Genomic DNA, 17,545 nt, shown 5'->3' with positions numbered 1-17,545 from the left:
CAGTGATGGACGCCTCTGAGCCGTGTAGACCCAGGCCATGGCACAGCCCTGCCGAGCCCGGGCTTCCCTCACTCTGCTGAACTCAAAGGACCTTAACAGAACCTCCATTTCATTCTTCGTTAATTATTTCTTTGTGCCAAGGCCTGGAGACAGCCATGAACAACATAAGCCTGTCTCTGTCCTCAGGGAGCTGACCCCTTAGTAGGGAAGAATTGGACAATAAATAAGATAAATTGCAGGCTGTAGTGGTGATTACAAGAGAAATAAAACCAGTTATAAAATGCAGCGAGTGCCTGAATTGGAGGGCCCACTTTAAATAGGGTGGTCGGGGCAGGCCTCCCTGAGGCGATGAGGTTTGCTCCTTTGACAGAAGAGAAAGAACCAGGAGCACAAAGAAGGAGGTTTCTGTTTTGTTTTTTTTGAAAGAGGCTCGCTCTGTCACCCAGGCTGGAGTGCAGTGGCACAATCTCTGCTCACTACAACCTCTGCCTCCTGGGTTCAAGTGATTCTCCTGCCTCAGCCTCCCGAGTAGCTGGGATTGCAAGCATGTGCCATCATGCCTGGCTAATTTGTGTATTTTTATAGAGATGGGGTTTCACCACATTGGTCAGACTGGTCTTGAACTCCCGATCTCATGTGATCCACCTGCCTCAGCCTCCCAGAGTGCTGGAATTACAGGTGTGAGCCACTGCGCCCAGCCAGGAGTTACTTTTAAAAGAGCAAGTGCCAAGACCCAGGGGCAGAGAGAAGCTTGATTTGTCCAGTCAACAGAAAGAAGCCAGTGGGGCTGGAAAGGAGAGGTTGGAGAGAAGTGGTCAGAGGCCAGATCTCACACACCCAGGCAGCCCTGGTGAGAAGTTTGCGTTTTATCCTGTGAGCCATGAGCTGCTGGGGAAGGTGCGGCAGATGGGCACAGGACTGGCACTAAGGTGAGGCAAGTGCCTGGCACTTGCACAACCTGAAGGCGAGCACCCCCTTCAGTCCGCACCTACAGGGGGCGCTGTGCCCTCTCCTGCCCAGTGTTGTGGCCTGATCTGCACTTTAGGAAGATCCCCCTGGCTGCCCTGGGAAGAATGGAGGATGAGGGCAGGGAAGAGGGAGGCAGGAGACCCCTCAGGCCGCCTTGCAGTCCCCAGGAGAGACGAGGCAGGCAGCACATCCCCCTGCCAAACGTGGAGCCCTCGCTGAGTCCCTGAATTGTGACTTCAAACTGATAGCCAGGTTCTCCCATGGAGGGCAAGGACAAACAGACCCTCTCAAGGTCACAGCGACACAGCCGCCCCCATGGCACTTGGCTTCCTCCTGGTGCATCTGCAGGCTGTGGCTCTCTGCTCCCTCGCTCTCTCGTTTTAAATAAATGATACCAAAAGTCTATATCTGGACAGGACTTGAAGGCTCATTTCCTCAAGAAGTGAAAAAATGACCGTAGAGAGCAAAGAGCAGGGCGAGATTAGAGATCTGCTCAAGCCAGAGTCGCCTCCCCGCCTCCCGCACCCACCTTCGCTTGCCACCTAGTCTGACCTGGGGCCAAGGGGATGACTGAGGGCAAGTGGCCGTGGCAGGTCTTCCCCCTTCACCTTTTAGTGCTCAATTTTCTCTTTCGTCATTTTGTTTATTCTGCAACTTAAAACTAATAGGAGGCCTGGCGCGGTGGCTCACGCCTGTAATCCCAGCACTTTGGGAGCCCAAGGCGGTGGATCACCTAAGGTCAGGAGTTTGAGACCAGCCTGGCCAACATGGTGAAACCCTGTCTCTACTAAAAATACAAAAAACTAGCCGGTCGTGGTGGCGGGCACCTGTAATCCCAGCTACCTGGGAGGCTGAGGCAGGGGAATCGGGAGGTGGAGGTTGCAGTGAGCTGAAATTGTGCCATTGCACTCCAGCCTGGGCAGCAAGAGTGAAACTCCGTCTGAAAAAAAAAAAAAAAGTAATAGGAACACCTTTTTGTCCAATTACAAGATCCTTTAACAAAGGGTTTTCACACACATCCCCAATGGACTGAAATCTTATAATGGCCCTGTCTTATGACGGCCATTTTATTCATGGGGAAACTGAGGTTCTAAACTGGCTTGCTCATGGAAAAACTGAGCCAGTGAGTGGAGGATCTGGCATTTGAACATGCCAGTTGTCCAGCCCAAAACGTCCAACTCTGGGTTCTCGTTGAAACCCCTGATTGAATTCCCTGCTGCTGGGGAGCTGGGTCTTCATCTCCCTCACCTCTCTACCCCACGGGGCGGGCAGATGCGAGAGGACAACAAGTGTTTGCTCCCCGAGACCAGCCCACTGCTGTCCCTCTCCCTGGGGACGATTTGTCTGGAATTGGGCGGGTTATTCAGAGACGGGCTGATGATTTGACTCGGGTCTTGGGCTGCCACCGACACATCAGAGGCTCACTGGATCCAGGGAAGAAATTCTTTCTGCAGAAGTGGCCACAGAAGGCTTTTCTGCCAGTCTGTTGAGCAAGCAAATTGTAAAGTTTGCAAACTTCAGCGGAGTTCGGTTTTCACTCTGCCATAGTCACCCGTTCAAAGAAACTCCCATTGTCGTACAAATCATTATGCAAGAATGAGCAGCCGGCAGCCTTGACATAAATATTGACCTGATTCTTCCTCCTCCTCTAGATCTGCGAGTAAAGAGGGACGAGGGACAAGAAACAGAGCCACAGATACAACTTCAGACTCCTGCATCCCGAAAGAAGCACCAGATCAGCAAAAAAAAGAAGATGGGCTCCCCGAGCCTCATGCTCTGCTTGCTGTCTGCAACTGTGTTCTCCCTGCTGGCTGGAAGCTCGGCCTTCCTGTCGCACTACCGCCTGAAAAGCAGGTTTCAGAGGGACCGCAGGAACATCCGCCCCAACATCATCCTGGTGCTGACGGATGACCAGGATGTGGAGCTGGGTAAGCCTCAGGGCCCCAGGGTGGCACCTCGGCCCCACAGTGCAGGGTCCCTGGGCTAGGCTGAGGCTCCTGAGGCAAGACGGTGGTGGTGACTCGTAGAGCTCACCTTTGAGTGCATTGAAACCAAGACATGGGCTACCCACACGTGTTTGGGGTCACAACTGGGTCCTCAAGGTTAGGGGTCTCTACCCTTCTCCAGTTGCAAAGCTGTTCCTGGATTTCTCCAAAGAGTTAAACGGGCCAGGCGCAGTAGCTCACTCCTGTAATCCCAGCACTTTGGGAGGCCAAGGCTGGCAGATCACCTGAGGTCAGGAGTTCGAGACCAGCCTGGCCAACATGGTGAAATCCCATCTCTACTAAAAATACAAAAATGAACCAGGCATGGTGGCACATGCCTGTAATCCCAGCTACTCAGAAGGCTGAGGCACTAAAATCACTTGAATCTGGGAGAAAGAGGTTGCAGTGAGTGGAGATCATGCCACTACACTCCAGCCTGGGTGACAGAGTGAGACTCTGTCTCAAAAAAAAAAAAAATATATATGAGACATGCGCCTGGAACCAGATTTTGGAGGCTCTTGTGGGTTGTGGCAAAGACTGCCAATCATTGATCCGGTGAAAAGCAGTCCCTTAGCCTCTGTCCACTCTTAAAGGATAACAGCACATTGTTGGTGGCAACAGATGGAAAGGCTGGCTAGGTTAGCCTTGGCAACCCGAATTTGTCTTTTAGCTACCAGGAAAAGGTAATTTACATGAACCAAGTTGTTCCTTGCAATGCTTTGTATTAATGATCACAAGTATAGATTTTTTTTTTTTCTTTGGGAGCTTCTCCGTGCAAAAAGAATTTATAGCCAGGAAGCAATCAGAGCCTAGAGCTTTTATTGACAGTTTGACACATAGGATACCTGTCTCCTGGTAGCATTTAGAATGAGCCTCATTTGATAACCATGGAGAGTCTGCAGACTGTGGCCAGAGAGGTGGGTTTTGTTTGTTGCAGAATTTTGCAGCAAGGTCTTGCAGGCAACACCTGGACCCCAGAGCTTCTCAGTCTCACATTATGTAGCCCCCACGCTGTTTCGGTTGCAGTCAAGCCTAGGAATTTCCGATGCCCTGCATGTTCGTTCGTTCATCCAGCAGATGTTTATTAAGCATTTGTTCCATTCAGTGTACTGTGTCAGGAGCCAGAGAACTGGGGGGAGGTTCATTCCAGGTGGAGAACAGGAAATTCAAAGATACTGAGATAGAAATGAGCTCGGTGGTTTGGAGCAAAAAAAATAAAAGTGCCAGGGAGCCGGAGTGGAGGGAGCTGGGGCCATGATGGAGAGAGATGAGGCTGAGGAGTCCACTTGGGCCAGGTCGCACCAGGCCTTGTGGCCATGGTGGGGGCTTTGAGTTTGATTCTTAGTGAAGTAGACATGGATGAGGGTGCCTGAAAAAGAGGAAGGCCGTCACCTCACTTAGGTTCCAACAGGACCCCGACTCTTTTGATGAAATGAAATTGCAGGGGTAAAGGCAGAAACAGGACACCCATTTAGAGGCCAGTGCCATGATAGGGTGGTGATGCTGGAAGCTCAGACCTGGGCACTGAGATGTGGTCCCACCTGATGCATGTTTGGGAAATAAACTGATCGATGGGTTAGGTGTGTGGGTTAAGGAAAAGAGAAGTTTCAAGGGCAAATCCTAGATTTGGGGCCCGAATAAACAGGTGAGTGTCTGAATACCCACTCTTAGAAACAATATATTTTTACTACAGCAACATGATCCAGCCAAGTCTCACGTCTGAATTTTGTGTCTGTGATTCATGAATAAAACCAACAGTGTATGCAGATACAAGGGAAGGAGCCACGGTTATGAAGTAAATGCAGGAGAAAGGAGAGCGATGAAAGCCATGGCTGGCTTAAGATACAGAGGTTTCTTCTCTCCTTCTGACAGATGGAAAAACTGAGGCAGAGAGAAGCCACTTGTCCAAGTTTCCACAGCTAAAATGTGATTAAACAAGATTTGAGCTGGGTGCTGTGGCTCACGCCTGAAATCCCTGCACTTTGGGAGCCTGAGGAGGGAGGATTGCTTGAGGCCAGGAGTTCGAGATCAGCCTGGGCAACACAGTGAGCCCCCGTCTCAACAAAAAATGTAAAAATCAGCCAAGGATGGTGGTTGGCTACAGTAGCAGCTAGCTAATGGGAGGCCGAGGTGGAAGGATCACTTGAGCCCAGGAAGTCAAGGCTGCAGTAAGCCTAGGTCACACCACTGCTCTCTAGCCTAGGCAACAGAGCAAGACCCCATCTCAGAAAAAAAAAAAAAAACAATATTTGAACCCAGAACCCACGCTTTTAACCACTACTCTATTTAACCAGACTCCTGGGATGGATATTGAGTTGTTTCCAGATTGGTAGTGTGTATGTTTGTTAGTTTTTCACTGTTACAGATACTGTTGCTGGAAATTTAAACATGCATCTTTGCACAGGCAAGGGAGTGCTTCTCAAGGATAAATTCCAGGAGGTAGATGTGGTGGGTTTAGAGCCCCCGGTGTTCAGTGGCCTCTGTCAGCTCTTGCCCAGTAGCATTACACTGTATAGATCAGAGCCTACAAGTCTTGACCTCTACAGAGAAGCCAGACCTCTTCCACCAGCAGCACTGATCCGGTGAAGCAGCACTGGGTTTTAAAGGAGGCTGAGCTTCCTCCAGGAGGTGAGGGATGGGAAGGTGGTCATGGGAGGGGCATGACAGGCTTTTTATAAACCACTAGACAGACCCAGATCAATAATGCATGTCCCAAAAAAGCCCAATACATTATCTCACAGTCTGCTACAACTGGCACACAGCGGGTGGTCCTAAAAAATTTATCATTTGCTATTTTCTGCTCATCCATGCAGCAGTTCTGACAGTCCTCTGGGCTGGAGACTTCTCGACTGAGATAATCCCAGGATCCTTCCACTCCCAGGGCAGCAAACAGCCTTCCATCCTCATTAGGGTCTGGTTGGGAGGACTGGTGCCAGGCACACAAGACGAGGGGCTTGTTCTGTTTCCTTATTGCAGGATTGCGGAGTCAGGGCTGTACCACGTATATTCGATTTTCCTTTCCCTGCATGCATCTGACTCCCTGAGGTATCAAATGCCCAGGGGAACTGCTTCTAGGGCCATACTAGTCCGTGAGTGGCCTACATTATCAGCAAAGTAGTTGGGGATATCCCTGTGTTTCGATGGCCCTCGGAGACCAGCTGACTTTTGCTGGGCTTCTGCTCGAAAAGAATAAGAGAGGGAGAGGCACGTGGAGGTGGTCTTGTTCACAGATATCCTTTGTTCAGGGACACTGTAGAATCTGTGGGCTCTGCCAGGGTTTACTGGCTTAATTTGAGCCAACCTCTGGGGAGCCTCTGGGGCTCCAACAGGCTCCGAGACACCAAGAGGATTAAGACATGGTTCTGGCCTGGAGCAGGAGAATTTCTGCAGCATCCCAGTTCTGATCTGTGACCTGAGAATTTCTTTAACTGGACTTATTTTTGAAGCTTAAATATTATTTTAAAAGGAACCTCTAAATTCTGACTGTAAAGGAAAAACCAATACCCATTGCCTTCAGTAAAAGATCACTGCCAAACTAAACACAGCGAAAACCAGTGTTTTTAAATTTCAGCAAGATGCTGCCTCCCATGAAGCCGGTGTGTCTTTGCTGTAATGAAGGTGATGGGCAGTTTCGGAAGAGGCGTTAAAGATGAAGTAGCGCCTACCGAGACATTCTTCTTGACCCAATCAGCAGAATAGAGACTAGAAAAAAGACGAACTTTCTCAAGCTTTTAATGTAGGGGCCCCACTTACATGGGCACCACGTGGTGGTGGCTCTTGTGTCAGGGGGTTAAGGGCACAGCCAGACTCCAAGCCCCAGAATATTTGGGCAGATTCCCCACTGCTCATTTTCCTGAGTGTTCACACCAGGCAAAGATAGGTGGCTTTTAGTGGCCCTTTCCAATATTAGATTTGAAGTGTGCCCCACGAGACTGGATGCAATGTTTGCGTTTCTTTTTTTCTTTTTCTTTTCTTTTTTTTTATTTTTTGAGACAGAGTCTCGCTCTGTTGCCCAGGCTGGAGTGAAGTGGCGCAATCTTGGTTTACTGCAACCTCCACCTCCTGAGTTCACTTGATTCTCCTGCCTCAGCCTCCCAGGTGGCTGGGATTACAGGTGCGCCACCACCACGCCCAGCTAATTTTTTTGTATTTTTTAGTAGAGATGAGGTTTCACCATGTTGGCCAGGCTGGTTTCGAACTCCCAGCCTCAGGTAATCCGCCTGCCTTGGCCTCCCAAAGTGCTGGGATCACAGGCGTAAGCCACCGCGCAGCCTGATGTTTGCATTTCAGAAGAATTATTTGCCTTTCAGAACATCTTTATTTGTATTTATTATGTATATTTTTTGAGACAGGGTCTTGCTCTGTCACTCAGGCTGGCGTGATCACTGCTCACTGCAGCCTCAACCTCCTCGGCTTAAGCAATCCTGTCACCTCAGCCCCTGAAGTAGATGGGACTACCAGTGCACACCGTCACACCCAGCTAATTTTTAGGTTTTTTTTTTTTTTTTTTTTTTTTTTGTAAAGATGGGGTTTTGCCATGTTGCTCAGGCTGGCCACAAACTCCTGAGCCCAGGCAATCCGTCCCCATCGGCCTCCCAAATCCTCCCTGGGATTACAGGTGTGAGCCACTGCACCCAGCCTTTCAGAACATCTTTAAATGAAAATGCTTCCTGTAAAGTTGCTAGGGTGAGAGCTGTCTCCTAAGACACTGGATTCAAAGCCTCACTCTACCACTGACTGTGTGTTCTTGGGAGAGACTTGCCTTCTCTGTGCCTCAGTTTACTCATCTATAAAGTAGAGATGATGATCTGTCTTCCTGGCATTCTTGTGAGGACGGAATACCTGGCACCTGTCCTATGTGTGACAGTCTGTTCTCACTCGGGTTGTTAAAGCCATCCTCTGTTAGAGCAGCCTGGGCCAGTGCCACAGAGTACTGTTTGTCTGTACAAGCGTTACATGTCAAAATGACATGAAGGCCAGGCACGGTGGCTCATGCCTGTAATTCCAGCACTTTGGGAGGCTGAGGCAGTTGGATCACCTGAGGTCAGGAGTTGGAGGCCAGCCTGGCCAACATGGTGAAACCTCGTGTCTACTAAAATATAAAAATTAGCCAGGCATGGTGGCAGGTGCCTGTAATCCCAGCTACTTGGGAGGCTGAGGCAGGAGAATCGCTTGAACCTGGGAGGCGGAGGTTGCAGTAAGCCAAGATCGTGTCACTGCACTTCAGCCTGGGTGACAGAGCAAGACATGGCAGTGAACAGCAACATTACTGTAGAGTCTTGTCCCAGCCGACACAGTGGGGTGGGTGCTGCTCATGCTTGTGCAGGTGACCTAGCGCACACTTTGCCAGGTACATGAGCCTGGCATGGTGACATACCCCAGAATTTGAGTGATCCTTGTCAATTAGGTTTGCCATGGGTTCTTCTGTTACTGCCTCTGCTGAGGAACAGAGTTGCACCATCATTGCTGGCAAAAGGCAGCTGAGTGGTGCTTTTGGGGCCTGCAGAAGTGCCATGGGAACCAGCTTCCACTGGATGTTAAAAACGCTTGTGTCACAGCCACTCTCTATCAGTCTAGATTCTCTCAGTTATGAGTGACATAAACCCAACTCAAGCAGGACTGAGGAAACAAAAAGGGGACTTTATTGGACTCGTATAAATAAGTCCAAGTATACACTGAGCTTCAGGTGTGGCTGGATCCAGAAGCTTTGTCTCTGGATGGCCTCTGTCCCTCCATCTCCCTGGTCTCAGCTTTCCTCCAGGTTAGCTTCACTCTCAGGCTGGCTGTCCAGGCAGCGTTCCTGGCATTGCTAGACATATGTGAACACCATATAGGTGCAAGCCATCCCTGTGGAAAGAGGGCTGCTCTCACCTGGGAGTGCTAGTAAGTCCCCAGATTGAGTCTTTTTGGTCTGACACTGTCTGGGACATCTGGTCAACCAGATTCAGGGGAATGGAACACTATGGTTAGCCAGACGGAGTCACATGCACATTCCTGGAGCCAGGACTGGGGCCAACTCCGCTTAAATTATGAGGACTGGGATTGGGATACAGCAAGTTCCAGACACATTAAGTCTATAGTACATAAGAGAGCAGAAAGTGAGGAGGAGAATAAAGCCAGGAGGGGCAATCAACCAGGAGGACAAAGGTGGAGAAAAGAGTTGCTGGGATTTTATGTAGGGTAGTCTCACTGGGAAGGGGACATCTGAGCAAAGGAGGTAAGGAAACCAGTCACGGACATCCCTGAGGAAGAGCACTCCAGGCAGAGGGAACAGTATGTGCAAAGGCCCTGAGGCAGATGCTGTCCCAGCAGGCTCAGAGCAGCAAAGAGGCCAGAGCAGTGTGCACAAGGGCGGCAGGAAGAGTGAGCAGTAATGCGGAGGTGGAGGTTGGATGGACCGTGCAGGGCACGAGCCTTTGAATGGAAGAAGGATTTTGGCTTTCTGAGTGATGATGGATGCCAGTAGAGGTCATTGAGCAGAGGAGGGGCATCATCTGAGTTGTGTCTTCATAGGACCCCTCTTGGAGAGGGTCATGAGACTGAAGAGGTGTCATGAGAGCAGGGTCTTCCGCAGTAAGGAGTCTACTGCAACAGTCCACGCATGAGATGGGCCCAGTGAAGAGTCTGTTGCAATGGTCCAGGCGTGAGATGATGGTGGCTCAGGCCAGAGTGACGAAAGTCGTAGGTGCTGCTCATATTTCAAAGGTAGAGCTGATGCAAGTGCTGATGGAACTGATGTGGACGGGAAAGAAGAGTTGAGAAGGACTCCAAGGTTGTGGCCTGAAAAACTGTGAGAATGGATTTTCTGTGTACAGAGCTGGGGAAAGCTAGGGTTACAAGCTCAGTTCTGGACCTGGGAAGCTGCAGGTACCTGTGAAAAGCCAGCAGGAACTGTCCAGTAGGCAGCCACGTCAGTCAGATGCTGAGGAGAGAGACCCAGGCCTGGGTGGGCTTAGAGGAGGGGAGGGTGGGCATTGTATGCAAACTGTGTGCTTGTTTGTGCTTTACTGAATCTGAGACCCTCCCCAGACTCTCAGAGGGGTCTCTGATCCTGAAAGTTGGAGGGATCCAGCCTGGAGAGCTGTCCGGTGGGAGAGGCAGGTTTTTGAAAGAAAGGCGTGGCAGAGGTCTGGCGGGCCTCCTGTTTTCCACTTTCCATCTGTGAACACAAGGAAACCACACCCTGTGCCACAGACTGATAGCTAGGAGATCGACTCCACGTTGCAGGCTCAGATACTCTCTGTAGGGGCCAAATGGCTGGAAGCCAGGACAACATGCCCAGATTCCAGCTGCCAGATCGGTGGTAACTTCCAGCTCAGCCTCCCTGAGATCCCACCTCCTGGCATTCCTGCCGCTGATCACTAGAGAAGTGAAAACATGGATGCGGGTTATCTCAGGAAGAAGAGAGGCTCATTTGGACCCACACTGGTGTTCAGCTTGCCAAGCACCTTCCTGTAAGTTGATTTTTTTTTTCAATTCAGTAACATTTGGGAAGATGGCTTGAATTCTGGAAGTTAAGTGTATCAGGATTAGGTTTGGCTGTTTGTGAAAGAAAACATAAAATAACAGTGGCTTAAACAAGATAGAATTATCAAAACATCTGGAGGTAGGCAGTCTAGGGCTGGTTTGGTGGCTACAAGGTTATCAGGGACCCAAGCTCCATCTCCGCCTTTCTGTCCATCATACTTACTGTGTGGCTTCTGTCTGTGAAGTCACCTTGTGGTTTCGAACAGCTGCGCAGCTCCAGCTATCACAGACATATTCTAGGCCACAAGAAGAAGGAAGCAGAAGGGCAGGAAAAAGAAAAAAAAAACATCTCAGAAGTCACATGCAACACGAATAGAACTTACTTAGCCGCATGATCTCAGCAAGACTTATAAAGCACATGCAAATTTGAATTCTTCATAGAGGGTTTAAGCGTGTTTTTGCTAAAGTGTGAGCAAGTGTGAGGCTGGTTGCACTAGAGATAATGCAGTGCTCCATGCTAATTAGTAGCAGTGGGACAAGAGGTTACTGGAACCCAGAGACACAGAGGGCCACCCCACGAGAGCTGTCACACTCCATTGGTGCCACAGAGAGGAAGATGGAGGCATCTGTCCTCCAACCTGACTTTCTTCTTTCTCTCATCTCCTGCTGGGCTGGAAGGCCAAAGGCAGGCTTGTGGCACGTCTTTGGCCACAAGGGAATCTGGGAAATATTTCCTAACTGGATCCATTGAAACTAAAGTCAGGGCCTGATCGGAGGAAGAAGGAGAAAGATATTGGTGGGCAGCCCAGGGTCTCAGCCGCACCAGAAATCAGGAACAAGGGTCCCAGTGAGGGCAGCTCTCCCCACCAGAGCAAATAGCGTGGCCATGTGGCTGTGTGGCTGGATGGCGGAGAGACCTGCGTCATGTGGAATCCCAAGGCAGGAGCACTGCAGGCAGAAGCGCAGCACGTACAAGAGCCCTGTGGCAGAACAGGTTTGCCAGGACCTTAGAGGAGGCCAGCAGGACCTGCGAATGAAGGGGAGAAAGATGGGGAATGGGGCAGAGAGCAGACAGGGCCCAGCAGGCCGAGCAGCAGGGTCTGGGTTTGATTGCAAGGTGATGGAAGGTCCCCAGAATGTTCTGAGCAGGTCAGCTATGCGTGACTCCTGTTCTCAGAAGCACACCCTGGTTGTAGGTGAAGAGGTGGCCAGGGAGGGGAGTGGAAGCAGGGAGATCAGGTGGTGGTCACGTGGTCCAGGTGGGAGATACCGATGGCGTGGAGCAGGGCGGGGAGCTGCAGAGGGAAAGAGGTGGGTGGATTCCGGTGCTGCTTGGAAGGTCGGCAGGGCTTGCTTGATGGATTGTGAGTGGGCGGATGAGGAAAGAGGAATCGGGGATGACTCCTGGGTTTTTGGCTGAGCCGTTGGGCAGATGGCAGTGCCATTTACAGAGATGGGAAGGCGGGGGCAGGAGGAACAGATTGGGAGATGTGGGGAAGGGTGGACATTAAGCTGCTTTGCAAACATCACCCACTAGGCCTGTGGCTGGGTGGCAGCTCTGTGTAGCCCCTTCTGAAAAGTGAGGAAAAGGCCTTGGAAGCTCTGCCCCATTGAATAAATGTCCCCGCCATGGGAGGTGGATTGCAGCATTTTGAGTTAGAGGAATATTTCTGGGTGGAACTTCTCAGAGAGGAAATGACCGATGATTGCAGAGCCCTGTTAATTACACCCAAGTGTCATCTCCCTGCTATAGTTGACAGTGACCATAGCAGAATTTTCTCCCAGGAACTTCTGCAACCAGAGGCAGCAGAAAGCAAAGGAAAAAAAATGAACTGCATAGTCTGACAACCCGATGCTTATTAATAGAATCTCAGTCCTGCCTCCTCAACATCTGCTTAATTGATTTTGGGTTTAGGAACCAATTTGGAGCCTTGGCTTTTCGTAGCTGAAACCAGCAATAACACTTGACTTTATTTTGTAATGTCCAAAAGTCGGGAACCGTTCACCTTTGCACCAGCAAAAGGAAAACAGCCTCCTCGCAGCAACAGGTCCCAGGAATCCAGTGTAATGATTCTGGATTGAGTTACAGGCGTGGCAAGAGTTGCCACCAGCAGCAGCGAGCATGTGACTAGGTGAAAAATAAGAGATTCCCTTTGCCCACGTGCCACTGCTGATTTCTGCTGATTTCTCCCGTTTGTGCCCCAGGCCTTTCCCCCTCTGCTGGAGACAGAGCTACTCTGGGACAGTTGGTCAGGTCTGATGGGGCCCAGCTACTCTGGGACAGTTGGTCAGGTCTGATGGGGCCCAGCTACTCTGGGACAGTTGGTCAGGTCTGATGGGGCCCAGCTACTCTGGGACAGTTGGTCAGGTCTGATGGGGCCCAGCTACTCTGGGACAGTTGGTCAGGTCTGATGGGGCCCAGCCCGCTGCATCCCTTCAGCAGGTGTTGCCTCAGGCACGCAGGGAGCTCACAAGCTGAATGTCAGCCTTGCCGACATTCCAGGGATACTTGAGGGCCAGGAGAGGGCTGCCGAATGAGTTCCAGCCTGGTAGGTGGGCACCAGTGGCCAGAGGACAGTGCGGGACACAGGTTCTTCCCCACCTGTGGCTCGAGCTCATAGCCCATCCCCCTGCCGACCTGTCCAGGTCAAGGCTCTGTTCCAACTTGTACTTGACCCCTCTCTTCCCCACCTAATGCCTGTTCTCTGCAGGTCTCTGTGCCCCAGTAGAGCATTCCCTTTGCAGATTTATTTAGCTGGTCCCTTCACTTGGAATAGAATCGACTAAGGATTGCAAACTCCATGCCCACAGGGCTAGGCAGCGGCTGCCAAGGAGGGAGTATGCGTGGTAGGGCCGTGGAGGACCAGAGTGGGATCTTCTAAAGTGGGCCTTCACTACTCGGGTCCAGCCCACTGTGGACCCATCAAGGCCAGATCTTTGCATTTTTCAAGCAAAGCCAGAAAGCTGAATTGATATGAAATCTCGCAATTTAAGAAAAAGGTTATTCAATTTTTAAAGTCCTTTCCTTTTGGGCAGACCTAAATCAAACACACCTGCAGACAAGATTTAGTCTAGAGGGACTCTGTTTTTGAACTCTGTGTAGGAAGATACTTGTTTAAAAGCTGACGTGCAGCCAGGCGCAGTGGCCCCAGCACTTTAGGAGGCCAAGGCAGGTGGATCACTTGAGGCCAGGAGTTCAAGGACAGCCTGGCCAACACGGTGAAACCCTGTCTCTACTAAAAATACAAAAGACTATCCAGGCATGGTGGTGGGTGCCTGTAACTCCAGCTACTCGGGAGGCTGAGGCAGGAGAATCGCTTGAATCTGGGAGGCAGAGGTTGCAGTGAGCTGAGATCACACCACTGTACTCCAGCCTGGATGACAAGAGTGAAACTCTGTCTCAAATTAAATAAATGCCAACATGCATTAAGTGCTTTCCATATGCCAAGCATTGAACTAAAAACCATTTATATATATATATATATATATATATGCATAAATTTTTTTCTCTCAAAACTCAGAACAACCCTAAGAAGGAGGCACTGTTACTCTTCTTGCTTTGCAGATGGGAAAACTGAGGTGCAGGGTGGTTAAATCATTTGCACAAGGTACCTGGTTAATGGGAAGTGGCAAAAATCAAGATTTGAAATCAGGCCTTCTGACTCAAAACCCTTTCATCCTATTGGGTATGGTGACATAGAGATAGGTTCTAGAATCTATCCTAGAATTTCATAGTCAAACCTTCTACCTAAAGTTACCTATGGGCTGTGTTTTTACAGAAGGGGAAACTGAGGCTTAAAGAAAGTCGGTGATTTAAGGCAGCTCATACCTCATTCTTAGTCTCTCAGTTCAGTGCTCTTTGGTTACCCAAAGTCTACAGAAGAGAAGGGTCCTGGTGATTCAGTCTAGGACCAAAGTGTGTGTGCATGTGTTTGTGTGTGCATTATACACACATACATATTCATTTGTAGCAGCTGAACCCTTTTAACATAAAAAACTAAATAGGTAAGAGAGGAATGAGGAGAGGGGTGTGGCCTGGAGAGGGGTGTGGCCTGGAGAGGGGTGTGTTGTGCCCCCTTCGTCCTCAGCCTGCCCCATGCCAGGTGGACCTTAAGGTCCCTGTCCTCAAGGAAAGAGCAGCAGACTGGCCCCAGGGAGAGTGAAGTAGTGACATGTGACCACAGCAGAGTGTCCTATGTTTCTGGGTCATCTGTAGAAAGCCCATGTGGGCCCTCTTCCCCCAAATTCTAGGCCCCACTTCACGTAGGGACAGCACACAGACAGGCCTACAGACCCGTGTAGGAATGCCAGGTGCCAAATCCTGCCCTCTCCCATTGTTCTAGAAGCCTGTGGCCGTCTTGCTCCATTTTTTTTATTTAGTTTTTATTTCTTCAAGAGTTCAAGTCCATCCTGGCCAACATGGTGAAACCCTGTCTCTACTAAAAATACAAAAAAAAAGTTAGCTGGGCATGGTTGTGCCTGCCTGTAGTCCCAGCTGCTTGCAAGGCTGAGGCAAGAGAATCGCTTGAACCCAGGAGGCGGAGGCTGCAGTGAACTGAGATCGAACCACTGTACTCTAACCTGGATGACAGAGGGAGACTCCGTCCCAAAACAATCAATCCACAAAATTACACAAGCAAAACTTTATCCAAGTAATACAAAGCAGAGATAGCCTTGACTCCCCATGCACCACATACACCACTCACCCCCAAAGGCACCATCTGCAGTCTGCATGCCCCCTAAGAATGTTTCCTCTTCATATACTCACACAGAAGCACCAGGAGGAGCAGCAAAAGGCAAGAAGGAAGGGGATGGTATGATTCTAACCAGCACAGTCCAGAGAAAGCCTTGCTGAGAAGGTGATATTTGCAGGGACCTGAATGCAATGAGGGACCAAGTCTGGGCTGAGGTGTGGCAGGCGCAAAGGTCCTGAGGCAGGAGCACGCTTGGCATGTTCAAGGAACAACAAGGAGGTCAACATGACTGGAGTAGAGGAAGCTTGAGTGTGTGTGGTAGGAGTTGTAGCTGGGGCAAGTGAGCGTCAGATCACCGAGGGCCTCGCAGGACAGAGGGTACTTTGGCTTTAACTCTGAGTGGGGCGGGCAGCCACTGGAAGAGTTTGAGCAAAGGAAGATGATGATTTCACTGACTGTTTTAAGGAGTCTTGCCAGGAAGGCGTGGTTGCTCATGCCTGTTCTGTTATCCCGACACTTTGAGAGGCCAAGGCAGGAAGATTGCTTGAGCCCAGGAGTTCAAGACCAACCCAGGAAACATGGTGAAACCCTGTCTATACAAAAAAATACAAAAATGAGCTGAGTGTAGTCGTGTGTACCTGTAGTTCCAGCTATTCGGGAGGCGTAAGTGGGAGGATCACCTGAACCTGGGGATGTGGAGGCTGCAGTGAGCCGTGATCCCACTACTACACTCCAGCCTGGGCAGCAGAGTGAGACCTGGTCTCAAAAGAAAGTCCTCTGGCCACCAAATCGAGAATAGAAGAACAGCTTAGGAGTCTACTGCAATAGTCCAGGCAGAGGAAACAGTGGTTAGATATGAATTTAAGTCAAGGTCCTGAGTTGACTGATCCCACCTTTGTTTTCCCCCTGATTCTTCCTTCTGAGGCTTTCCCTAGGAGACCCTGCCATCACAGACTCTGATTTATCTATCAATCATTTTAAGAAACTAGACATAGGAAGGCACCATCTCATAGTTATTGATCAAAATCACCCAAGTTGGGGGCCGCAGGAGTTTGTCTGGGGGGGGTGTGGGGTGCCCCTCCTCCCAGCTGAAACAGGCCTCCAACAGATATGAGCCACCTAAGCCTCAGGAATGGCCAAAAAATAAAAAGTCATGTTTGAAATCCCAAAACTCCCTGGCACCTTGATAAGTCCCCCTAGATAGTGGTTGCCCTGACTTAGACCTTCTTCTAAAAAAGCAAATTCATTCAGCATTTCCTATGGCACTGGCAGTGTGGTCATCTGTGGCAGGTCAGCAAAACACTGATTTTATCACTTATGGACTTACTGGATGGTGCATCAAAAAATATACAACTCGAACCTTCAGTCTCTAACTCCACGTAGTTAACTTGGATTGAGACTAAAAGGTTTTTTCTTAAATCATGTTAAAGAAAAATATCAAATGATAGCACAAATGGTGCACAGAGAAGCCCCCAAAAAGCCATCCTGAATGGGTGGGCAGTTCTTGAGTGTCATGGGAGAAACTGCATCCTGGCAGTCAGGTGGTTCGGGTCCCCAAACTTAAGTCCCAACAGATGGGAATGGGGGTGGGGCCTCTCCAGTCCATCAGAGTCACAGAGGTGTCAGAGTGACCTCACCCTCGGCCCAGGGTGGTGGGAAGGTTTGGTCATGGAAAGAAACCAGGTCTGTTTTTGTCTGCGTGTCCCTAGATTTATGTTGGACGAAAGAAGTTGAGGTTGGCTGGCCCGGCTTCATTGAAAGGCTTGAAAAGTGGCCTTTTCATTGCTGTGTGGCCACGTCGCTGAGGTCCTTCCCTCCCGTGGGAGCTGTCCTGCTGCATCAGGGCCGGGGCCAGGCAAGGGGATGAGATCATATGTTTTTGTGTTAGAGACGTGGGTTTACACAGCCTCGTCGCTATGGCACTTTTAATAAAGCAGGTTACTGTCCCCGAGGGGAGGCTTAGCACGTAGCGCTGTCTTTGCACAGATGCTGCTGTCACTCCGGGGCACTGCTGTCCTTTACTCTCAGATTGACACAGCGCTCCTCCGCCAGCTGATTTGGGGAGGGTGAGTGCTGGACAAGAGCACCCCCACAGCTCGCTTCCTCTGGAATGAGGAGGAGGAGATCTAAGCATTTTGAGACCCTGGATCTGAGCCCATTAAAAACAAGAAATGGCTCTGCGGACTGTTCACTGTTTGCCAAGGCAGCACTGGGGGCTGCGGACTGCAGGCGATTTCATCAGGTGGCAGCCTGCCCCGCGTTCCCTTCCAGGAGAAGGGTCTGACCAGTCGGTGGGTGGCCAGCTTTTGTCCTTGCTGCAGGCTCTGGAGATGGAGAGAGGCTGAACTCTCACTACCAGCTGCTTCGTCCTTTCTCCTTAGCCTTTGGTCCAGAGGGCAAAGGATTGATTCCACTTGGGGTGTCCTGGAC

The 17,545-nt window shown here is 50.3% G+C and overlaps 1 protein-coding gene across 4 annotated transcripts in view; it reads left to right on the top strand.

The window, feature by feature from the left end:
* Positions 1-17,545, top strand: part of SULF2 (sulfatase 2) — a 130,434-nt gene that overhangs the window by 24,916 nt on the left and 87,973 nt on the right. For all 4 annotated transcript variants that reach the window (XM_064382492.1, XM_021669144.2, XM_064382493.1 and 1 more), the window contains exon 2: positions 2,622-2,897. In XM_064382492.1, the coding sequence (XP_064238562.1) occupies positions 2,723-2,897 (175 nt within the window). In that variant the 5' untranslated portion in view covers positions 2,622-2,722. The remainder of the gene's footprint in view (positions 1-2,621; positions 2,898-17,545) is intronic.

This window comes from Aotus nancymaae, unplaced genomic scaffold, assembly GCF_030222135.1.
Source record: "Aotus nancymaae isolate 86718 unplaced genomic scaffold, 86718_ANA_hifiasm-v0.15.2.pri h1tg000029l, whole genome shotgun sequence".
Classification (NCBI taxonomy): domain Eukaryota; kingdom Metazoa; phylum Chordata; class Mammalia; order Primates; family Aotidae; genus Aotus; species Aotus nancymaae.
This window is presented reverse-complemented; position numbering and strand designations above follow the sequence as displayed.